The 25,314-nt window shown below is 43.1% G+C and overlaps 1 protein-coding gene across 1 annotated transcript in view; it reads left to right on the forward strand.

Moving 5' to 3' along the window:
* The first annotated feature begins 2,500 nt into the window (after window positions 1-2,500).
* Window positions 2,501-25,314, forward strand: part of LOC137426290 (protein shisa-4-like) — a 54,425-nt gene continuing 31,611 nt past the window's right edge. Inside the window, exons 1-4 of the mRNA XM_068114945.2 lie at window positions 2,501-2,649; window positions 17,259-17,448; window positions 18,602-18,729; window positions 21,188-21,319. Coding sequence (XP_067971046.1) covers window positions 2,604-2,649; window positions 17,259-17,448; window positions 18,602-18,729; window positions 21,188-21,319 — 496 coding nt within the window. The 5' untranslated portion in view covers window positions 2,501-2,603. The remainder of the gene's footprint in view (window positions 2,650-17,258; window positions 17,449-18,601; window positions 18,730-21,187; window positions 21,320-25,314) is intronic.

Raw genomic sequence — 25,314 nt, forward strand, 5'->3', positions numbered from 1 at the left:
AGTTTCACAGATGTATTAGTTTTTGTTGATGTGTTAGTTTGGTGGATGTGTTAGTTTAGCGGGTGTGTTGGTTTGGTGGATGTGTTAGTTTCGTGGAGGTTTTAGTTTGGTGGATGTGTTGGTTTGGTGGATGTGTTCGTTTGGCTGATGTGGTGGTTGGTGGATGTGTTAGTTTGGCAGATGTGTTGGTTTGGCAAATGTGTTGTTTTGGCAGACGTATTGGTTTCGCCATTGTGTTGGTTTGGTGGATGTGATGGTTTGGTGGATGTGTTGGTTTGGCGGATGTGTTGGTTTGGTGAATGATTTGGTTGGAGAATGTGTTGGTTTGTTGGATTTGTTGGTTTGGCGGATGTGTTGGTTTGGTGGATGTGTTGGTTTATCTGAACTATTTGTTTGGCAAATGTGTTGTTTTGCCGGATGTATTGGTTTGGCACATGCGTTGGTTTGGCGGCTGGTTTATGTTGGCAGTTGTGTTGTTTTGGCGAATGAATTGGTTTGGCGGATGTGTTGGTTTTGCGAATGTGGAGGTTTGTCGGATATATTAGTAAAGTGGATGTATTGGTTAGCCGGATGTGTTGGTTCCGTGCATGTGTTGCTTTGGCGCATGTGTTGGTTTGGTGCATGTGTTGGTTTGGCGCAAGTGTTGGTTTGGTGCATGTATTGGTTTTGCGCATGTGTTGGTTTGGCAGATGTGTTGCTTTGGCGCATGTGTTGGTTTAGCGAGTTCTTTGGTTTGGTTCATGTGTTGGTGTGGCGGATGTGTTGGTTTGGTGCATGTGTTGGTTTGGCGGATGTGTTGGTGAGGCGGATGTTTTGGTTTGGCGGATGTGTTGGTTTGGCAGATTTGTTGGTTTGGCACATGTGTAGGTTTGGCGCATGTGTTGGTTTGGCGCATGTGTTGGTTTGGCGCATGTGTTGGTTTGGCACATGTGTTGGTTTGGCGCATGTGGTGGTTTGGCGCATGTTTTGATTTGGCGCATGTGTTGATTTGGCGCATGTGTTGGTTTGGCGCATGTGTTGGTTTGGCGCATGTGCTGGTTTGGCCGATGTGTTTTTGTACAGTGTTTAAAATGTTTATTTTATTTTCAATTGAATTGAATGCTTGAACACTTTGGAACACAAATTGCCTTATTAGTCAGGTTCACTATGTTTTTTCGTTCAAAATCATGGTAGATTAGCAAACCTATACATTTTTGGAAACGTTATTACATGGAAAATCTGAAAATCAATGTTTACATTTGCCAATTCCGACCAACTCGAAATCGACCAATTCGACCAATCGACCAATTCCATTCGACCAATTTGACCATTCGACCAATCGCTTCGATCGACCATTCGACCATTCGACCAATTCGATTCGATTCGATCGACCATTCGACCAATTCGATTTGCCAATCAATTTGACCGACCTTTGCTTGTGTGGAACGGACTGTGAAAACGATGCGGACTATATTGTCGGATACGACACACAGGACAGTGATGACGAACTCTAAATGGCATATTCTGTAATCGTGTATGTTTGATGCCATTGACTGCCTGTGTATATTTTGTCATTGACTGCCTGTGTAGATGTGAAGTTATACTGACTGCATGTGTATACATGATTTTGCTGACTGCCTGTGTATGTTTGGTGATATGAATTATTGTGACACATTTTGATGTTATTAACTGCCTGTACAAAATGATAACATGTATTTGATTATGCAACTTATCGCGAATATAAAGACAGTATTTTGCAATTCAAAACCTTTGATTCGTGTCTTACCATTCCCCATAGCACTAATTTGATACTTTCATTGGATTCCTTGTCCCTGAAAATATAGGTTTAGTATATTTTTTTAAGTTTTTCGGGTAATTAGAGGCAGAAATAGAACAAAATATGTATTTTACAGTGGCCATTTTGAAAATCCAAAATGGCCGCCATACAGGTATCTCTCCAAATGTAAACATTGATTTTTAGTTTCCTTGTGCTACAACCTTTCCAAAAATGTATAGGTTTGCTAATCTACCATGATTTTGAACGAAATATAATTTATTGACATCGTGAACCTGACTATATTTGCACTTACAAAAAGCAGTACTTCAGAAAAATATTGTGCCATCTCAACCAATCAAATTTTCCGCTCATCGTGATTCATCCAAAATGGTGGTCATGCTTGGAAACGCAAATTAAAAGTTGAAAAGCTTCTTCCCATGCACTTTTCTCAATACTTTGTGTGGTAAGGTCTTCTGTAATGTCTCTGGTTTAATCTGGTGGTGATTCATGTGGCACAGGCATGAATCGGTGAATGGCCTTCTGCGTCAAATTTCCTTGTTATACCAAGACCACCTTCCAAAGGGGGCAAAGGCTGCCAAAATTGAAGTCAACCCCCTCACCGGCTCGGAAGGTGTTTCTGTGTTTGTTACTTTGACTGAGGAAAGGTAAAATTAATATTGTTTCAAAAACATGTGGTTTCCAAAGAAGCGGAGGCTCGAGTTACACAATCTCCGTGTCACCAAGGTGCCGCAAAGTGATGACACAAGGCCAGGGAGGAGGACACTGTCCAGTGACAACTTTCTGGGTGTTCTTCATGCAGACCAGTCTGACGAACCATTGATTGAACATGCGGATTTATCTTTGTCTCTTGCTGCTTATTCTGATCAGCTTTGGTAAGTCCGTGAGTTGTCATGCAATGTTACAATCATTACCTTCTGATTTTTTTAAGTCAAATTTAATTCCCTTTTTATATGTAGGAAAGAGCTTTGTCAGCAGTTGATATTTACTGATGTAACTTTGTGATCAACAATGTAAGTGCAGTCCTTAAAAGGTTGTGCGAACTCTTAAGATCTCGTGACGTATGATGTATCACCCGTATCATACCACAATCTTGTCTACTCTCGCCAATCCTGTTACCTCGACTGCATCTACCTGCAGCATACTAGATCCTCTCACCGATCTTTATTGGATGCGTGTGATCCATCCATTGACTGTATTCCCCATTGCATTGTCAGTACGGTCACCTTCTCCCATTCCTTGTGAAATATCTATTTAATGATCCTCAATCTCTGTTTTATACCCAAGTACTTAAGGTCCCAAATATTGTTCAAAAAGAGACTGTAAGACGTATAAGGCATTAAATTCGAACAGATATATTAATTAAATTCTGCAATAAATTCCATTTGGAGCTCAGGCGAAGTGGAAATTCTCAGGAAATCAGATTATTTTGGAGTCTCCCCAGAAATTTTTTAGAAACCTTGATCCTAGTGGGAAACAAACACCTCAAGATGGGGTCCCTTGAGCCGACTGTTCCATGTGCCTCTAGGTTGTGAACATCTCTTAGAAATTGTAGACCAGTGTGTGCCGGACACTCCGGCTAAAAATCCTTCTTGGGTACTAAAAATCCCAGCTTGGGTACTTAAAATCCCTGCTTGGGGACAAAAAATCCCTGCTTGAGGAATAAAAATCCCTGCTTGGGGACTAAAAATCCCAGCTTGGGTACTAAAAATCCCTGCTTGGGTACTAAAAATCCTAGCTTGGGTACTTAAAATCCCTGCTCGGGGACAAAAAATACCATGCTTGGGGAATAAAAATCCCTGCTTGGGGACTAAAAATCCCTGCTTGGGGACTAAAAATCCCTGCTTGGGGACTAAAAATCCCTGCTTGGGGACTAAAAATCCCTGCTTGGGTTCAAAAATCCCTGCTTGGGGACTAAAAATCCCTGCTTGGGGACTAAAAATCCCAGCTTGGGGACAAAAAATCCCTGCTTGGGGAATAAAAATCCCTGCTTGGGGACTAAAAATCCCTGCTTGGGGACTAAAAATCCCTGCTTGGGTACTAAAAATCCCCGCTTGGGTACTTAAAATCCCTGCTTGGGGACAAAAAATCCCTGCTTGGGGACTAAAAATCCCAGCTTGGGTACTAAAAATCCCAGCTTGGGTGCTTAAAATCCCTGCTTGGGGACAAAAAATCCCTGCTTGGGGACAAAAAATCCCTGCTTGGGGACTAAAAATCCCTGCTTGGGGACTAAAAATCCCTGCTTGGGTACTAAAAATCCCAGCTTGGGTAATAAAAATCCCTGCTTGGGTACTTAAAATCCCTGCTTGGGTCCTTAAAATCCCTGCTTGTGGACTAAAAATCCCTGCTTGGGTCCTAAAAATCCATGCTTGCGGACTAAAAATCCCAGCTTGGGTACTAACAATCCCTGCTTGGGTACTAAAAATCCCTGCTTGGGTACTAAAAATCCCTGCTTGGGTACTAAAAATCCTAGCTTGGGTACTTAAAATCCCTGCTTGGGGACAAAAAATACCGTGCTTGGGGAATAAAAATCCCTGCTTGGGGAATAAAAATCCCTGCTTGGGGAATAAAAATCCCTGCTTGGGGACTAAAAATCCCTGCTTGGGTTCTAAAAATCCCTGCTTGGGTAATAAAAATACCGTGCTTGGGGAATAAAAATCCCTGCTTGGGGACTAAAAATCCCTGCTTGGGGACTAAAAATCCCTGCTTGGGTTCTAAAAATCCCTGCTTGGGTACTAAAAATACCGTGCTTGGGGAATAAAAATCCCTGCTTGGGGAATAAAAATCCCTGCTTGGGTTCTAAAAATCCCTGCTTGGGTAATAAAAATACCTGCTTGGGGACTAAAAATCCCTGCTTGGGTTCTAAAAATCCCTGCTTGGGTACTTAAAATCCCTGCTTGGGTTCTAAAAATCCCTGCTTGGGTACTAAAAATCCCAGCTTGGGTACTAACAATCCCTGCTTGGGTCCTTAAAATCCCTTCTTGAGGACTAAAATTCTCGGCTTGGGTACTAAAAATCCCTGCTTGGGTACTAACAATCCCTGCTTGGGTACTTAAAATCCCTGCTTGGGGACTAAAAATCCCTGCTTGGGGACTAAAAATCCCTGCTTGGGTTCTAAAAATCCCTGCTTGGGTACTAAAAATCCCAGCTTGGGTACTAACAATCCCAGCTTGGGTACTAACAATCCCTGCTTGGGTACTTAAAATCCCTGCTTGGGGACTAAAAATCCTTGCTTGGGTTCTAAAAATCCCAGCTTGGGTACTAACAATCCCTGCTTGGGTACTTAAAATCCCTGCTTGGGGACTAAAAATCCCTGCTTGGGTACTAAAAATCCCTGCTTGGGTACTAAAAATCCCAGCTTGGGTACTAACAATCCCTGCTTGGGTACTTAAAATCCCTGCTTGGGGACTAAAAATCCCTGCTTGGGTACTAAAAATCCCTGCTTGGGTACTAAAAATCCCTGCTTTGGGACTAAAAATCCCTGCTTGGGTTCTAAAAATCCCTGCTTGGGTACTAAAAATCCCAGCTTGGGTACTAACAATCCCTGCTTGGGTACTTAAAATCCCTGCTTGGGGACTAAAAATCCCTGCTTGGGTACTAAAAATCCCTGCTTGGGTACTAAAAATCCCAGCTTGGGTACTAAAAATCCCTGCTTGGGTACTTAAAATCCCTGCTTGGGGACTAAAAATCCCTGCTTGGGTACTAAAAATCCCTGCTTGGGTACTAAAAATCCCAGCTTGGGTACTAACAATCCCTGCTTGGGTACTTAAAATCCCTGCTTGGGTACTTAAAATCCCTGCTTGGGGACAAAAAATCCCTGCTTGGGGACAAAAAATCCCTGCTTGGGGAATAAAAATCCCTTCTTGGGGACTAAAAATCCCTCCTTGGGTACTTAAAATCCCTGCTTGGGGACAAAAAATCCCTGCTTGGGGAATAAAAATCCCAGCTTGGGTACTAAAAATCCCAGCTTGGGGACTAAAAATCCCTGCTTGGGGACAAAAAATCCCTGCTTGGGGAATAAAAATCCCTTCTTGGGGACTAAAAATCCCTCCTTGGGTACTTAAAATCCCTGCTTGGGGACAAAAAATCCCTGCTTGGGGAATAAAAATCCCAGCTTGGGTACTAAAAATCCCTGCTTGGGGACAAAAAATCCCTGCTTGGGGAATAAAAATCCCTTCTTGGGGACTAAAAATCCCTCCTTGGGTACTTAAAATCCCTGCTTGGGGACAAAAAATCCCTGCTTGGGGACTAAAAATCCCTGCTTGGGGACTAAAAATCCCTGCTTGGGGACTAAAAATCCCAGCTTGGGTACTTAAAATCCCTGCTTGGGGACTAAAAATCCCTGCTTGGGGACTAAAAATCCCTGCTTGGGTACTTAAAATCCCTGCTTGGGGACTAAAAATCCCTGCTTGGGGACTAAAAATCCCTGCTTGGGGACTAAAAATCCCTGCTTGGGGACAAAAAATCCCTGCTTGGGGACAAAAAATCCCTGCTTGGGGACTAAAAATCCCTGCTTGGGTACTTAAAATCCCTGCTTGGGGACAAAAAATCCCTGCTTGGGGAATAAAAATCCATGCTTGGGGACTAAAAATCCCTGCTTCGGTACTTAAAATCCCTGCTTGGGGAATAAAAATGCCTCCTTGGGGACTAAAAATCCCAGCTTGGGTACTAAAAATCCCTGCTTGGGTACTAAAAATCCCTGCTTCGGTACTTAAAATCCCTGCTTGGGTTCTAAAAATCCCTGCTTGGGTACTAAAAATCCCTGCTTGGGTACTTAAAATCCCTGCTTGGGGAATAAAAATCCCTGCTTGGGGACTAAAAATCCCTGCTTGGGTACTAAAAATCCCTGCTTGGGTACTTAAAATCCCTGCTTGGGTCTTAAAAATCCCAGCTTGGGTACTAAAAATCCCTGCTTGGGTACTAAAAATCCCAGCTTGGGTACTAAAAATCCCTGCTTGGGTACTAAAAATCCCTGCTTGGGTACTAACAATCCCTGCTTGGGTACTTAAAATCCCTGCTTGGGTCTTAAAAATCCCAGCTTGGGTACTAAAAATCCCTGCTTGGGTACTTAAAATCCCTGCTTGGGGACTAAAAATCCCTGCTTGGGTACTAAAAATCCCTGCTTGGGGACTAAAAATCCCTGCTTGGGTACTTAAAATCCCTGCTTGGGGACTAAAAATCCCTGCTTGGGGACTAAAAATCCCTGCTTGGGGACTAAAAATCCCTGCTTGGGTACTAACAATCCCAGCTTGGGTACTAAAAATCCCTGCTTGGGTACTAACAATCCCTGCTTGGGTACTTAAAATCCCTGCTTGGGGACTAAAAATCCCTGCTTGGGTACTAAAAATCCCAGCTTGGGTACTAAAAATCCCTGCTTGGGGACTAAAAATCCCTGCTTGGGTACTTAAAATCCCTGCTTGGGGACTAAAAATCCCTGCTTGGGTACTAAAAATCCCAGCTTGGGTACTAAAAATCCCTGCTTGGGTACTAACAATCCCTGCTTGGGTACTTAAAATCCCTGCTTGGGTCTTAAAAATCCCTGCTTGGGTACTAAAAATCCCAGCTTGGGTACTAAAAATCCCTGCTTGGGGACTAAAAATCCCTGCTTGGGGACTAAAAATCCCTGCTTGGGGACAAAAAATCCCTGCTTGGGTACTAAAAATCCCTGCTTGGGGACTAAAAATCCATGCTTGGGTACTAAAAATCCCTGCTTGGGTCCTAAAAATCCATGCTTGCGGACTAAAAATCCCAGCTTGGGTACTAACAATCCCTGCTTGGGTACTAAAAATCCCTGCTTGGGTACTAAAAATCCCTGCTTGGGTACTAAAAATCCTAGCTTGGGTACTTAAAATCCCTGCTTGGGGACAAAAAATACCGTGCTTGGGGAATAAAAATCCCTGCTTGGGGAATAAAAATCCCTGCTTGGGGAATAAAAATCCCTGCTTGGGGACTAAAAATCCCTGCTTGGGTTCTAAAAATCCCTGCTTGGGTAATAAAAATACCGTGCTTGGGGAATAAAAATCCCTGCTTGGGGACTAAAAATCCCTGCTTGGGGACTAAAAATCCCTGCTTGGGTTCTAAAAATCCCTGCTTGGGTACTAAAAATACCGTGCTTGGGGAATAAAAATACCTGCTTGGGGACTAAAAATCCCTGCTTGGGTTCTAAAAATCCCTGCTTGGGTACTAAAAATCCCAGCTTGGGTACTAACAATCCCTGCTTGGGTCCTTAAAATCCCTTCTTGAGGACTAAAATTCTCGGCTTGGGTACTAAAAATCCCTGCTTGGGTACTAACAATCCCTGCTTGGGTACTTAAAATCCCTGCTTGGGGACTAAAAATCCCTGCTTGGGGACTAAAAATCCCTGCTTGGGTTCTAAAAATCCCTGCTTGGGTACTAAAAATCCCAGCTTGGGTACTAACAATCCCAGCTTGGGTACTAACAATCCCTGCTTGGGTACTTAAAATCCCTGCTTGGGGACTAAAAATCCTTGCTTGGGTTCTAAAAATCCCAGCTTGGGTACTAACAATCCCTGCTTGGGTACTTAAAATCCCTGCTTGGGGACTAAAAATCCCTGCTTGGGTACTAAAAATCCCTGCTTGGGTACTAAAAATCCCAGCTTGGGTACTAACAATCCCTGCTTGGGTACTTAAAATCCCTGCTTGGGGACTAAAAATCCCTGCTTGGGTACTAAAAATCCCTGCTTGGGTACTAAAAATCCCAGCTTGGGTACTAAAAATCCCTGCTTGGGTACTTAAAATCCCTGCTTGGGGACTAAAATCCTTGCTTGGGTACTAAAAATCCCTGCTTGGGTACTTAAAATCCCTGCTTGGGGACTAAAAATCCCTGCTTGGGTACTAAAAATCCCTGCTTGGGTACTAAAAATCCCAGCTTGGGTACTAACAATCCCTGCTTGGGTACTTAAAATCCCTGCTTGGGTACTTAAAATCCCTGCTTGGGGACAAAAAATCCCTGCTTGGGGACAAAAAATCCCTGCTTGGGGAATAAAAATCCCTTCTTGGGGACTAAAAATCCCTCCTTGGGTACTTAAAATCCCTGCTTGGGGACAAAAAATCCCTGCTTGGGGAATAAAAATCCCAGCTTGGGGACTAAAAATCCCTGCTTGGGGACAAAAAATCCCTTCTTGGGGACTAAAAATCCCTCCTTGGGTACTTAAAATCCCTGCTTGGGGACAAAAAATCCCTGCTTGGGGAATAAAAATCCCAGCTTGGGTACTAAAAATCCCTGCTTGGGGACAAAAAATCCCTGCTTGGGGAATAAAAATCCCTTCTTGGGGACTAAAAATCCCTCCTTGGGTACTTAAAATCCCTGCTTGGGGACAAAAAATCCCTGCTTGGGGACTAAAAATCCCTGCTTGGGGACTAAAAATCCCTACTTGGGGACTAAAAATCCCAGCTTGGGTACTTAAAATCCCTGCTTGGGGACTAAAAATCCCTGCTTGGGGACTAAAAATCCCTGCTTGGGTACTTAAAATCCCTGCTTGGGGACTAAAAATCCCTGCTTGGGGACTAAAAATCCCTGCTTGGGGACTAAAAATCCCTGCTTGGGGACAAAAAATCCCTGCTTGGGGACAAAAAATCCCTGCTTGGGGACTAAAAATCCCTGCTTGGGTACTTAAAATCCCTGCTTGGGGACAAAAAATCCCTGCTTGGGGAATAAAAATCCATGCTTGGGTACTAAAAATCCCTGCTTCGGTACTTAAAATCCCTGCTTGGGGAATAAAAATGCCTCCTTGGGGACTAAAAATCCCAGCTTGGGTACTAAAAATCCCTGCTTGGGTACTAAAAATCCCTGCTTCGGTACTTAAAATCCCTGCTTGGGTTCTAAAAATCCCTGCTTGGGTACTAAAAATCCCTGCTTGGGTACTTAAAATCCCTGCTTGGGGAATAAAAATCCCTGCTTGGGGACTAAAAATCCCTGCTTGGGTACTAAAAATCCCTGCTTGGGTACTTAAAATCCCTGCTTGGGTCTTAAAAATCCCAGCTTGGGTACTAAAAATCCCTGCTTGGGTACTAAAAATCCCAGCTTGGGTACTAAAAATCCCTGCTTGGGTACTAAAAATCCCTGCTTGGGTACTAACAATCCCTGCTTGGGTACTTAAAATCCCTGCTTGGGTACTAAAAATCCCTGCTTGGGTACTAACAATCCCTGCTTGGGTACTTAAAATCCCTGCTTGGGTCTTAAAAATCCCAGCTTGGGTACTAAAAATCCCTGCTTGGGTACTTAAAATCCCTGCTTGGGGACTAAAAATCCCTGCTTGGGTACTAACAATCCCAGCTTGGGTACTAAAAATCCCTGCTTGGGTACTAACAATCCCTGCTTGGGTACTAACAATCCCTGCTTGGGTACTTAAAATCCCTGCTTGGGGACTAAAAATCCCTGCTTGGGTACTAAAAATCCCAGCTTGGGTACTAAAAATCCCTGCTTGGGGACTAAAAATCCCTGCTTGGGTACTTAAAATCCCTGCTTGGGGACTAAAAATCCCTGCTTGGGTACTAAAAATCCCAGCTTGGGTACTAAAAATCCCTGCTTGGGTACTAACAATCCCTGCTTGGGTACTTAAAATCCCTGCTTGGGTCTTAAAAATCCCTGCTTGGGTACTAAAAATCCCAGCTTGGGTACTAAAAATCCCTGCTTGGGGACTAAAAATCCCTGCTTGGGGACTAAAAATCCATGCTTGGGTACTAAAAATCCCAGCTTGGGTACTAAAAATCCCTGCTTTGGGACTAAAAATCCCTGCTTGGGTACTTAAAATCCCTGCTTGGGTACTAACAATCCCTGCTTGGGTACTTAAAATCCCTGCTTGGGGACTAAAAATCCCTGCTTGGGGACTAAAAATCCCTGCTTGGGTACTAAAAATCCATGCTTGGGGTCTAAAAATCCCTGCTTGGGGACTAAAAATCCCTGCTTGGGGACTAAAAATCCCTGCTTGGGGTCTAAAAATCCCAGCTTTGGTCCTAAAAATCCCTACTTGGGGAATAAAAATCCCTGCTTTGGTCCTAAAAATCCCTGCTTGGGGACTAAAAATCCCTGCTTGGGGACAAAAAATACCATGCTTGGGTACTAAAAATCCCTGCTTGGGTACTTAAAATCCCTGCTTGGGGAATAAAAATCCCTGCTTGGGGACTAAAAATCCCTGCTTGGGTACTTAAAATCCCTGCTTGGGGAATAAAAATCCCTGCTTGGGGACTAAAAATCCCTGCTTGGGTACTTAAAATCCCTGCTTGGGGAATAAAAATCCCTGCTTGGGTACTAAAAATCCCTGCTTGGGGACTAAAAATCCCTGCTTGGGTACTTAAAATCCCTGCTTGGGGAATAAAAATTCCTGCTTGGGGACTAAAAATCCCTGCTTGGGTACTAAAAATCCCTGCTTGGGTACTTAAAATCCCTGCTTGGGTACTAACAATCCCTGCTTGGGTACTTAAAATCCCTGCTTGGGTACTTAAAATCCCTGCTTGGGTCTTAAAAATCCCAGCTTGGGTACTTAAAATCCCTGCTTTGGTCCTAAAAATCCCTGCTTGGGGACTAAAAATCCCTGCTTGGGGACAAAAAATACCTGCTTGGGGACTAAAAATCCCTGCTTGGGGACTAAAAATCCCTGCTTGGGTGCTAAAAATCCCTGCTTGGGTACTAAAAATCCCTGCTTGGGTACTTAAAATCCCTGCTTGGGGACTAAAAATCCCTGCTTGGGTGCTAAAAATCCCTGCTTGGGTACTTAAAATCCCTGCTTGGGGAATAAAAATCCCTGCTTGGGGACTAAAAATCCCTGCTTGGGTACTAAAAATCCCTGCTTGGGGAATAAAAATCCCTGCTTGGGGACTAAAAATCCCTGCTTGGGTACTAACAATCCCTGCTTGGGTACTTAAAATCCCTGCTTGGGGAATAAAAATCCCTGCTTGGGGACTAAAAATCCCTGCTTGGGTACTAAAAATCCCTGCTTGGGTACTTAAAATCCCTGCTTGGGTACTAACAATCCCTGCTTGGGTACTTAAAATCCCTGCTTGGGTCTTAAAAATCCCTGCTTGGGTACTAAAAATCCCAGCTTGGGTACTAAAAATCCCTGCTTGGGGACTAAAAATCCCTGCTTGGGGACTAAAAATCCCTGCTTGGGTACTTAAAATCCCTGCTTGGGGACTAAAAATCCATGCTTGGGTACTAAAAATCCCAGCTTGGGTACTAAAAATCCCTGCTTTGGGACTAAAAATCCCTGCTTGGGTACTTAAAATCCCTGCTTGGGGACTAAAAATCCCTGCTTGGGGACTAAAAATCCCTGCTTGGGGTCTAAAAATCCCTGCTTGGGGACTAAAAATCCCTGCTTGGGGACTAAAAATCCCTGCTTGGGGTCTAAAAATCCCTGCTTGGGGACTAAAAATCCCTGCTTGGGGACTAAAAATCCCTGCTTGGGTACTAAAAATCCCTGCTTGGGGACTAAAAATCCCTGCTTGGGGACTAAAAATCCCTGCTTGGGGACTAAAAATCCCTGCTTGGGGTCTAAAAATCCCTGCTTGGGGACTAAAAATCCCTGCTTGGGGACTAAAAATCCCTGCTTGGGTACTTAAAATCCCTGCTTGGGGACTAAAAATCCATGCTTGGGTACTAAAAATCCCAGCTTGGGTACTAAAAATCCCTGCTTTGGGACTAAAAATCCCTGCTTGGGTACTTAAAATCCCTGCTTGGGGACTAAAAATCCCTGCTTGGGGACTAAAAACCCCTGCTTGGGTACTAAAAATCCCTGCTTGGGGACTAAAAATCCCTGCTTGGGGTCTAAAAATCCCTGCTTGGGGACTAAAAATCCCTGCTTGGGGACTAAAAATCCCTGCTTGGGTACTAAAAATCCCTGCTTGGGGACTAAAAATCCCTGCTTGGGGACTAAAAATCCCTGCTTGGGTTCTAAAAATCCCTGCTTGGGGACTAAAAATCCCTGCTTGGGTTCTAAAAATCCCTGCTTGGGTACTAAAAATCCCTGCTTGGGTACTAAAAATCCCTGCTTGGGGACTAAAAATCCCTGCTTGGGGACTAAAAATCCCTGCTTGGGTACTTAAAATCCCTGCTTGGGGACTAAAAATCCCTGCTTGGGTACTAAAAATCCCAGCTTGGGTACTAAAAATCCCTGCTTGGGTACTAACAATCCCTGCTTGGGTACTTAAAATCCCTGCTTGGGTCTTAAAAATCCCTGCTTGGGTACTAAAAATCCCAGCTTGGGTACTAAAAATCCCTGCTTGGGGACTAAAAATCCCTGCTTGGGGACTAAAAATCCATGCTTGGGTACTAAAAATCCCTGCTTGGGGACTAAAAATCCCTGCTTGGGTACTAAAAATCCCTGCTTGGGGACTAACAATCCCTGCTTGGGTACTTAAAATCCCTGCTTGGGTCTTAAAAATCCCTGCTTGGGTACTAAAAATCCCAGCTTGGGTACTAAAAATCCCTGCTTGGGTACTAACAATCCCTGCTTGGGTACTTAAAATCCCTGCTTGGGTCTTAAAAATCCCTGCTTGGGTACTAAAAATCCCTGCTTGGGTACTAAAAATCCCTGCTTGGGGACTAAAAATCCCTGCTTGGGGACTAAAAATCCATGCTTGGGTACTAAAAATCCCAGCTTGGGTACTAAAAATCCCTGCTTTGGGACTAAAAATCCCTGCTTGGGTACTTAAAATCCCTGCTTGGGTACTAACAATCCCTGCTTGGGTACTTAAAATCCCTGCTTGGGTACTAAAAATCCCTGCTTGGGGACTAAAAATCCCTGCTTGGGGACTAAAAATCCATGCTTGGGTACTAAAAATCCCAGCTTGGGTACTAAAAATCCCTGCTTGGGGACTAAAAATCCATGCTTGGGTACTAAAAATCCCTGCTTGGGGACTAAAAATCCCTGCTTGGGGACTAAAAATCCATGCTTGGGTACTAAAAATCCCAGCTTGGGTACTAAAAATCCCTGCTTTGGGACTAAAAATCCCTGCTTGGGTACTTAAAATCCCTGCTTGGGTACTAACAATCCCTGCTTGGGTACTTAAAATCCCTGCTTGGGGACTAAAAATCCCTGCTTGGGGACTAAAAATCCCTGCTTGGGGACTAAAAATCCATGCTTGGGGTCTAAAAATCCCTGCTTGGGGACTAAAAATCCCTGCTTGGGGACTAAAAATCCCTGCTTGGGGTCTAAAAATCCCAGCTTTGGTCCTAAAAATCCCTACTTGGGGAATAAAAATCCCTGCTTTGGTCCTAAAAATCCCTGCTTGGGGACTAAAAATCCCTGCTTGGGGACAAAAAATACCATGCTTGGGTACTAAAAATCCCTGCTTGGGTACTTAAAATCCCTGCTTGGGGAATAAAAATTCCTGCTTGGGGACTAAAAATCCCTGCTTGGGTACTAAAAATCCCTGCTTGGGTACTTAAAATCCCTGCTTGGGTACTAACAATCCCTGCTTGGGTACTTAAAATCCCTGCTTGGGTACTTAAAATCCCTGCTTGGGTCTTAAAAATCCCAGCTTGGGTACTTAAAATCCCTGCTTTGGTCCTAAAAATCCCTGCTTGGGGACTAAAAATCCCTGCTTGGGGACAAAAAATACCATGCTTGGGTACTAAAAATCCCTGCTTGGGTACTTAAAATCCCTGCTTGGGGAATAAAAATTCCTGCTTGGGGACTAAAAATCCCTGCTTGGGTACTAAAAATCCCTGCTTGGGTACTTAAAATCCCTGCTTGGGTACTAACAATCCCTGCTTGGGTACTTAAAATCCCTGCTTGGGTACTTAAAATCCCTGCTTGGGTCTTAAAAATCCCAGCTTGGGTACTTAAAATCCCTGCTTTGGTCCTAAAAATCCATGCTTGGGGTCTAAAAATCCCTGCTTGGGGACTAAAAATCCCTGCTTGGGGACTAAAAATCCCTGCTTGGGGAATAAAAATCCCTGCTTTGGTCCTAAAAATCCCTGCTTGGGGACTAAAAATCCCTGCTTGGGGACAAAAAATCCCTGCTTGGGTACTTAAAATCCCTGCTTGGGTACTTAAAATCCCTGCTTGAGTCTTAAAAATCCCAGCTTGGGTACTTAAAATCCCTGCTTTGGTCCTAAAAATCCATGCTTGGGGTCTAAAAATCCCTGCTTGGGGACTAAAAATCCCTGCTTGGGGACTAAAAATCCCTGCTTGGGGAATAAAAATCCCTGCTTTGGTCCTAAAAATCCCTGCTTGGGTACTAAAAATCCCTGCTTGGGTACTTAAAATCCCTGCTTGGGGAATAAAAATTCCTGCTTGGGGACTAAAAATCCCTGCTTGGGTACTAAAAATCCCTGCTTGGGTACTTAAAATCCCTGCTTGGGTACTAACAATCCCTGCTTGGGTACTTAAAATCCCTGCTTGGGTACTTAAAATCCCTGCTTGGGTCTTAAAAATCCCAGCTTGGGTACTTAAAATCCCTGCTTTGGTCCTAAAAATCCCTGCTTGGGTACTAAAAATCCCTGCTTGGGTACTTAAAATCCCTGCTTGGGGAATAAAAATCCCTGCTTGGGGACTAAAAATCCCTGCTTGGGTACTAAAAATCCCTGCTTGGGTTCTAACAATCCCTGCTTGGGTACTTAAAATCCCTGCTTGGGGAATAAAAATCCCTGCTTGGGGACTAAAAATCCCTGCTTGGGTACTAAAAATCCCTGCTTGGGTACTTAAAATCCCTGCTTGGGGAATAAAAATCCCTGCTTGGGTACTAAAAATCCCTGCTTGGGTACTTAAAATCCCTGCTTGGGTACTAACAATCCCTGCTTGGGTACTTAAAATCCCTGCTTGGGTCTTAAAAATCCCTGCTTGGGTACTAAAAATCCCAGCTTGGGTACTAAAAATCCCTGCTTGGGGACTAAAAATCCCTGCTTGGGGACTAAAAATCCCTGCTTGGGTACTTAAAATCCCTGCTTGGGGACTAAAAATCCATGCTTGGGTACTAAAAATCCCAGCTTGGGTACTAAAAATCCCTGCTTTGGGACTAAAAATCCCTGCTTGGGTACTTAAAATCCCTGCTTGGGGACTAAAAATCCCTGCTTGGGGACTAAAAATCCCTGCTTGGGTACTAAAAATCCCTGCTTGGGGACTAAAAATCCCTGCTTGGGGTCTAAAAATCCCTGCTTGGGGACTAAAAATCCCTGCTTGGGGACTAAAAATCCCTGCTTGGGGTCTAAAAATCCCTGCTTGGGGACTAAAAATCCCTGCTTGGGGACTAAAAATCCCTGCTTGGGTACTAAAAATCCCTGCTTGGGGTCTAAAAATCCCTGCTTGGGGACTAAAAATCCCTGCTTGGGGACTAAAAATCCCTGCTTGGGTACTAAAAATCCCTGCTTGGGGACTAAAAATCCCTGCTTGGGGACTAAAAATCCCTGCTTGGGGACTAAAAATCCCTGCTTGGGGTCTAAAAATCCCTGCTTGGGGACTAAAAATCCCTGCTTGGGGACTAAAAATCCCTGCTTGGGTACTTAAAATCCCTGCTTGGGGACTAAAAATCCATGCTTGGGTACTAAAAATCCCAGCTTGGGTACTAAAAATCCCTGCTTTGGGACTAAAAATCCCTGCTTGGGTACTTAAAATCCCTGCTTGGGGACTAAAAATCCCTGCTTGGGGACTAAAAATCCCTGCTTGGGGTCTAAAAATCCCTGCTTGGGGATTAAAAATCCCTGCTTGGGGACTAAAAATCCCTGCTTGGGTACTAAAAATCCCTGCTTGGGGACTAAAAATCCCTGCTTGGGGACTAAAAATCCCTGCTTGGGGACTAAAAATCCCTGCTTGGGGACTAAAAATCCCTGCTTGGGGACTAAAAATCCATGCTTGTTGGCTAAAAATCCCTGCTTGGGTACTTAAAATCCCTGCTTGGGGACTAAAAATCCCTGCTTGGGGACTAAAAATCCCTGCTTGGGGACTAAAAATCCCTGCTTGGGGTCTAAAAATCCCTGCTTGGGGACTAAAAATCCCTGCTTGGGGACTAAAAATCCCTGCTTGGGGACTAAAAATCCCTGCTTGGGGACTAAAAATCCCTGCTTGGGGACTAAAAATCCATGCTTGTTGGCTAAAAATCCCTGCTTGGGTACTTAAAATCCCTGCTTGGGGACTAAAAATCCATGCTTGTGGACTAAAAATCCATGCTTGTGGACTAAAAATCCCAGCTTGTTGGCTAAAAATCCCTGCTTGTTGGCTAAAAATCCCTGCTTGGGTACTTAAAATCCCTGCTTGGGGACTAAAAATCCATGCTTGTGGACTAAAAATCCCTGCTTTGGTCCTAAAAATCCCTGCTTGGGGACTAAAAATCCCTGCTTTGGTCCTAAAAATCCCTGCCTTTTGTCCGTACGCGTGAAACCCGTTCGGAGTATGATATGTTTCAGACATTTTCTGGGACAAGCATCCGCAGTGCAAACACCACTCAAGGCAGGTAAGAATGTCACGGTTCCTCGGACAATGATTTCTTGTTTTCTTGCCCCAATAACATCTTTTTTTGCTGTCCTTCAGGATGGACGCCGACACGAGCAACAGAGAGTTGCCTATGGTACCGGAACCTCAATGGAATTGACATACCCACTCGCTCCTGTGGTCGTCTGGAGTTCTGCTGTGGGACGTGCCACCAACGATACTGCTGCACTACTCATGCCAGAAGGATCAAATGGATCACTCAGAGAGCGTGCAACTCGTCGGGCTTAAGGTGCACACTTTCACCTGTCCTAACTCTTGTATCTATTACAGCAACAACGTCTTTACGCACATCACACAAACATGTCTTTCCAAGTCAATTTTTTTTTGTTCCTGTTGTTCAAAAATATTGATCGATAACTTTGAAACTTGTTAAAGGAGGAAATCAAACAATTTCTGCTGCAATTTGGAACACCCAAACAAAACAAAACTCACGACCTCAAGCGAGCAGTAACACTGGCAGGGAATAGATAGTCTGGGTGGCTGTGGGTGGGCAACTGAATGGGTGAGATAACAAGGTTGGTTTACCACTTTAACCACTACCTCTGTGTCCTTGTTGAGAAAGTACATTTGGTAACAGAACATTTTTACCCTGCGCTCACAAAGCAAAAGGCAGGGTTGGGCAATCAGTTGCGTTTGTGTGGGGTACGTGTGGGGTACGTGTGGGGTACGTGTGGGCTGTGGGGTGTGTGCGTACGTGCGTGTATGCATTTTTAAAATTCATTTTCTTGACAACCGTTGTCAACCTTTATATCTCTGAAACTGCTCAATGGAGGAAATTGAAACAGGGCTCATTGTCAAGTACTCCCCATGGGGAATAAGACATGTTAATGATGATGTCATCATGCTTTCACGATGACGGTGCCTTCACTTCACTATGAAATATGACGTCATATTTCGATAAGTACAATGCTTGATCTGATCAGCATGAAAAATTATTTTCTCTGCAACTGTTAGTCCAATGGACACGAAATTTTGACCATAGCAGCGTCTCCTACGGTAGAATATTTTAATGATAATTATGACGTCATACCACCAGAGGCCTATTTCCTATTTTGTTTTTGTATTTCCTATTATTTGTATTTCCTTTCTGTTCTATTCCTGGTCTGGGCGTGTAATTTTCCCACATATATCAATTTAATTATCTATGATCCTGTTTATAAATGTAATTAATTAACTTCATGAAAACTTTGTGAAAACTTTTTGAAACTTGACTGAAAAATTTGCATTACCTTCATCATGTATCGTGGATGTAATAATACCTGCATGCATTATGACCATCATGGTACCTGCATATACCGTGGTCACTATGATACGTGCACGTATTATCACTGCAATGTTACCTGCTTGTAATCTCATCACACCTCCTGCCCCTCTCTTTGTAGCTTGCCAATGCTTGCTGGGGTCGTGGTTTCCATTCTGTCGTTCATTGTCGCCCTCATCGTTATTGGCTGCTGTTGCTGCTGTCCGGCCTGCTGTCTCTTCCGAGTCTGCCGTGACAAACCCACTAAGAGTATGTACACCAGAAGCAACTTACATTGCTGATACTTTTGGAGTTGATGGTGAAGGTTGTTGTTGCTACCTTCACCACCGAAGGTGGGAGGGAGGAGGTTATGTTTTTCCCCCTGTCTGTTTGTCTGTTTGTGAACAGGATAGCTCAAAGAGCTGTGGACGGATTCGGACGAAATTTTGTGGAGAGGTTGGGTTTTGGACAAGGACGAAATGATTAGATTTTGGTGAAGATCCAGATCCGGATACGGGAATTTTTTTTAATTCTTAAGTGATTTAGAAATCATAATATAAATTAAATATATCTCAAAAAGTTGTGGACGGATTCGGACGAAATTTTGTGGAGAGGTTGGGTTTGGGAAAAGGACAAATCGATTCGATTTTGGTGAAGATCCGAATACAGATGGAGATGCGAGATTTTAAAAATTATTTTCTCTGTGATTATTTACCATTGAGAAATGGGGCCAAAATAATATATAGCACGATATTTCAAAAAGTTGTGGACGGATTCGGACGAAATTTTGTGGAGAGGTTGGGTTTGGGAAAAGGACAAATCGATTCGATTTTGGTGAAGATCCGAATACAGATGGAGATACGAGATTTTAAAAATTATTTTCTCTGTGATTATTTACCATTGAGAAATGGGGCCAAAATAATATATGGCATGATATTTCAAAAAGTTGAGGACGGATTCGGACGAAATTTTGTGGAGAGGTTGGGCGTGTGACAAGGACAAATCCATTCGATTTTGGTGAAGATCCGAATACAGATGGAGATACGAGATTTTAAAAATTATTTTCTCTGATTATTTACCATTGAGAAATGGGGCCAAAATAATATATGGCATGATATTTCAAAAAGTTGAGGACGGATTCGGACGAAATTTGGTGGACAGGTTGGGCGTATGACAAGGACAAATCCATTCGATTTTGGTGAAGATCCGAATACAGATGGAGATACGAGATTTTAAAAATTATTTTCTCTGTGATTATTTACCATTGAGAAATGGGGCCAAAATAATATATGGCATGATATTTCAAAAAGTTGAGGACGGATTCGGACGAAATTTGGTGGACAGGTTGGGCGTGTGATAAGGACAAATCCATTCGATTTTGGTGAATATCCGAATACAAATGGAGATACGAGATTTTAAAAATTATTTTCTCTGTGATTATTTACCATTGACAAATGGGGCCAAAATAATATGTAGCATGATATTTCAAAAAGTTGAGGACGGATTCGGACAAAATTTGGTGGACAGGTTGGGCGTGTGATAAGGACAAATCGATTCGATTTTGGTGAATATCCGAATACAGATGCAGATACAAGATTTTAAAAATTATTTTCTCTGTGATTATTTACCATTGACAAATGGGGCCAAAATAATATATGGCATGATATTTCAAAAAGTTGAGGACGGATTCAGACGAAATTTGGTGGACAGGTTGGGCGTGTGACAAGGACAAATCGATTTGAATTTGATGAAACTGAATACAGATGGAGAAACGAGATTTAAAAAATTATTTTCTCTGTGATTATTTACCATTGAGAAATGGGGCCAAAATAATATAAAGCATGATATTTCAAAAGGTTGTCGGCGGATTCAGACGAAATTGGGTGGACAGGTCGGGCGTGTGACAAGGACAAATCGATTTGAATTTGGTGAAATTCTGAATACAGATGGAGAAACGAGATTTTAAAAATTATTTTCTCTGTGATTATTTACCATTGAGAAATGGGGCCAAAATAATATATAGCATGATATTTCTAAAAGTTGAGGACGGATTCGGACAAAATTTGGTGGACTAGTTGGGCGTATGACAAGGACAAATCGATTCGATTTTAGTGAATATCCGAAAACTAATGGAGATACGAGATTTAAAAAATATATTTTCTCTGTGATTATTTACCATTGAGAAATGGGGCCAAAATAATATATAGCATGATATTTCTAAAAGTTGTCGACGGATTTGGACGAAATTTGGTGGACAGGTTGGGCGTATGACAAGGACAAATCGATTCGATTTTGGTGAAACTCCGAATACAGATGGAGAAACGAGATTTAAAAAATTATTTTCTCAGTGATTATTTACCATTGAGAAATGGGGCCAAAATAATATATAGCATGATATTTCAAAAAGTTGTGGACGGATTCGGACGAAATTTGGTGGACGAGTTGGTTAGTTGTAACAATACGAAGCCGGTTAGATTTTGGTTCATGTCCGGATGCAGATCTGGCCTATCTATGGCCACCAGTATGGTACAAAACGTAAACTGTTCAGCGTGGAGGAGTATGTGCTCTCCCGAGTGCCGTTCTATATCGAGTGCACCGAGTGCCGTTCAAGCTTCAGATGTGATACCTCCTGTAGACTATATAACCTGTAGACCTGTAGACTATATGTAGATATAAGTAGACTTGTATGATCATAACATGCTACCTGCTACATGTATCGTGGATGCAGAGACTGCACCTCCAGATGCAGTTAGTGTTGCTATCTCCGAGGAAAAGACAGCAGCGGAAACAGAGGAAGCAGACCCACAAACCTCAAAACCAGTGCCTGATGCAGATCCTCCTCCTCAGGTCTCAACCCAAGGTATAAATAGATAAGTGAAACATTTCCAAAACAGTGGTGATACCATGGCATTTTGGTGGGGCAGATGGGTATACCATTTAGTTTAGGATTGTTACTGATTGCTGGATTACTCAATGAATATCTAATATCTGAATATCTGAATATGAATATCTGAATATCGCAAGACCACCCAAGGACTTTGCTGATGACTCCACTCTCTGCAGATCCATACCTCATCCCTCAGATCGGCTGTCTGCAGCCTCCTCACTCTCTGCAGACCTGAACAAAATCACAGACTGGTCAAACAAGTGGAACATGTCTTTCAATCCTGACAAATCTCACACTCTTACGATGTCTATTCTAAAAGACCGACTGGCCAACCCTCCCATCTACTTTCTGAACAAACCTCTCTAAGAAGTTCTGTCACTGAAGCTTTTGGGTCTCACTATCTGCCATGATCTTTCCTGGGAAAACCGCATTTCCAAGCTGGCCTCCAAAGCCAGTCGCCGACTGGCCATCCTCCGTCATGCGAAGTCCTTCCTTGGCACACCTGAGCTCCTCACCATATACAAAGTTTCATCCACAGCTTGATGAAATACTGCTCTCCCCTCTGGGCTGGTGCTCCTGCCTCACACCTAGCTCGGCTTCACGGTGTTGAAACCAAAGCTTTCAGAATCATTGGAATCTCCCGCGATGAAGCTGATTCTGAGGGCCTTTCACTCACTCACCACAGCAGGTTGGTGGTCTTTCTGTCTTCTACCAACTCCTCTCCGGCCTTGCTCCACCAGCTCTCTCTGTGCTCTGTCCCCCAAATATTCCTACAGGTCGCACAAGATCTGCCAGCAACCCTCTTCTGGTGAAACTGCAAAATCTAGGCTCTCTGCTCACCTTCACTCTTTCATTCCTCTTTTCTCCCGCCTCTGGAACAAACTCCCTCACTCTTCAATCCCACTCCTCCCTCCAGGTCTTTAAAACACCTGATCACCATCATCTCTTGTCTTCCCCCATCCAAAACCTTGATCTTTTCTACCCCCGTTAATTCACACCAGATCCACTTTTTTGAAATACCGACTTCTTTCCTGGAAGTCCAAGCAGTGTCCATGTGGTTTATACCTCTCCCACCCCCTCCCCCCTTCCCGTGCCTCCTCCCCCCAAGCTCTCTCCTTCCCACAGATCTCCCGATGTCCCTGTTCTCTACTGTTGTACTTGTGTGCTTCCCTCTCTCTCCCCATTTTGTCTCCCGCTCCCTTTATCTTATGTTTTATGTGTCAGTTTGTCTTTTTGTGATGAATGTTAACTCTTACACGAGCCTCGATCTTGTATACAAAATTATTTTTTGTCTCTACAGAACTGTACCAACCATGGCTAAGCTTGAGCTTTTCTCAAAAGCCATTTGTTTTTGTCGTCCAGAAATCAGTTAAGATGTCATTCTGAAAGGTGTCCATTGGAATTTTTTATGAACCACCAGCAGGTGCTGAACTTGTAAAGTTACCCCCCAGAAAAACCTGGTAGCGACATTATCTGATGGGTTTTGTCAAGGTCCAAAGTTTTGACCACTGGTGACCCTCAGCTGGGACCTGGTTGATCCCTCCCTTGAAATATGGTCTAAATCACAGCATCTTGGTCCGTCTGCATTTCTTTGTGCAATCTTACAAATGGCTGTGGTTTTGTTTGGAAAAGAAAACATTTCACACGAAGTCGTGGAAGCACTGGTGAAAGTTTTATTGATTAGAGATGGAGGAAGCAAGTCATCTGTTTGTGAGCATATCGGGAGTAAGACACTCTGTGTCCTGTATATGGACCTTGATAGATCTTATTGAGGAATATAAGAGTGACAGCAGCACGACAGGTGTTTGTGAAGGTACAAGTGACCAGGTGAACATGCAATTCATGAAGAGTGTGTCATCGCTCTTACAATGTGTCATCAGGTGAAGCCAGATAATTCTCACATCCTGGAGAGCAAGCACCTGGTACATCCTTAAACGTTTCTGCACCTTTCCCCTTTCTCTCTTCAAATTCCCATTTCCCTGTAAACCTCACCAACCACCCTGTTTGAAAATCTCAAAATAGACCAATCAAAATACCCCTCCCCTCTCCACCTTCTTTCCCACTGGCCAAGGTTGATTTTTAAATGTTCCTTCCCCTTTCTCTATTTTTACCATTCCCTCCTTCCTGAGTTGAACTTTCTCACTTCTAATCCATCACTGCCTCCTCCCTCCCCCCGCTCTTCACCACCACATCTTCCCTTTCCTCTCTTTTGTCGCCTGCTCCGAAAATCACATCTTTCATCCGATCGTGTTGATACAGCAGTTTCTTTTCACCATCTCCCCCTCTGTCCTGGCCATGGAGTGTCCACAGGTGTCTGGGATCATGATTCTGAGCTGAATCCTATTATCAGTGAGTGGAGACACATTGGGCCCAATTTAAGAAAGACAAAGGGAGAATCGCTAATCGTGCCATGATCACCCGTTCAGTTAGTTACCTATCAGCAGAAGAGTGATTGTTATCTAATGTGGATCAAAACCTTATTACAATCGTTTAAACAACAAATAAACTTTTACACATCAGTGAGGGCATGTTTAAGAGTATGTTTAAATACCCAAAACACATTTACATGCCGAAAACTACCGTATATATGAATATATGTAAATGAATAAATATATATATTGCTTTGGGGCAAAACACCTTTGCACAATATACAGTGCATTCAGAAAGTATTCAGACCCCGACACTTTTTTCACATTTTGTTATGTTGCAGCCTTATGCTGAAATCATTTAAATTCATTTTTTCCCTCATCAATCTACACTCAATACCCCATAATGACAAAGAGAAAACAGGATTTTAGAAAGTTTTGCAAATTTATTAAAAAGAAAAACCTGAAAAAAAGAAAATATAACTCCTCCCCCGGGAGAAATATCACATTTACATAAGTATTCAGACCCTTTGCTATGACACTTGAAATTTAGCTCAAGTGCCTCCCATTTCTCTTGATCATATTTGAGATGTTTCTACACCTTGATTGGAGTCTACCTGTGGTAAATTCAATTGATTGGACATGATTTGGAAAGGCACACACCTGTCTATAAAAGGTCTCACAGCTGACAATGCATATCAGAGCAAAAACCAAGCCATGGGGTCGAAGGAACTGCCTGCAGAGCTCAGAGACAGGATTGTGTCGAGGCACAGATTTGGGGAAGCCTACAAAAAAAAATTCTGCTGCATTGAAGGTTCCCAAGAGCACAGTGGCCTCCAGAATTCTTAAATGGAAGAAGTTTGGAACAACCAGGACTCTTCCTAGAGCTGGCCCCCCGGCCCAACTGAGCAATCGGGGGAGAAGGGCCTTGGTAAGAGAGGTGACCAAGAACCCGATGGTCACTCTGGCTGAGCTCCAGAGATGATGTGTGTTGTGTGGAGATGGGAGAAACTTCCAGAAGGACATGCATCACTGCAACACATCACCGATCTGGCCTTTATGGCAGAGTGGCCAGACGGAAGCCTCTCCTCAGTGAAAGACACACGAAAGTCCACAGAATCTTGTTTCTCACAGTCTGAGAGTCCTTTAGGTGCTTTTTTCCAAACTCCAAGCGGGCTTTGGATTATTCTTAAGCTGCCACCACCATGCTTACACACTTAATTACACACTGGGGATTATTCTTAAGCTGCCACCACCATGCTTACACACTTAATTACACACTGGGGATTATTCTTAAGCCCTACCAAATTATCATAGTTCCCTTGTATGGAGACACACAAACGCTAATACGGACATTCGGCCTAATGGCTTCCCTACTTCGTTACATGAATGTGGGCTTCTTCTTCTTCGGATCATCGGAGCATTCTAAACCTACACAATTCTATATCGACTAGGGTTTTCATTACGTACCCCCACACACGTAACAATATATATATATATATATATATCTATATATATATATATATATATATATATATATATATATATATATATATATATATACATATATGTGTACATACAGTCATGTGAAACAGTAAGTAC

This window comes from Myxine glutinosa, chromosome 4, assembly GCF_964187855.1.
Source record: "Myxine glutinosa chromosome 4, kmMyxGlut1.1, whole genome shotgun sequence".
Taxonomy (NCBI): domain Eukaryota; kingdom Metazoa; phylum Chordata; class Myxini; order Myxiniformes; family Myxinidae; genus Myxine; species Myxine glutinosa.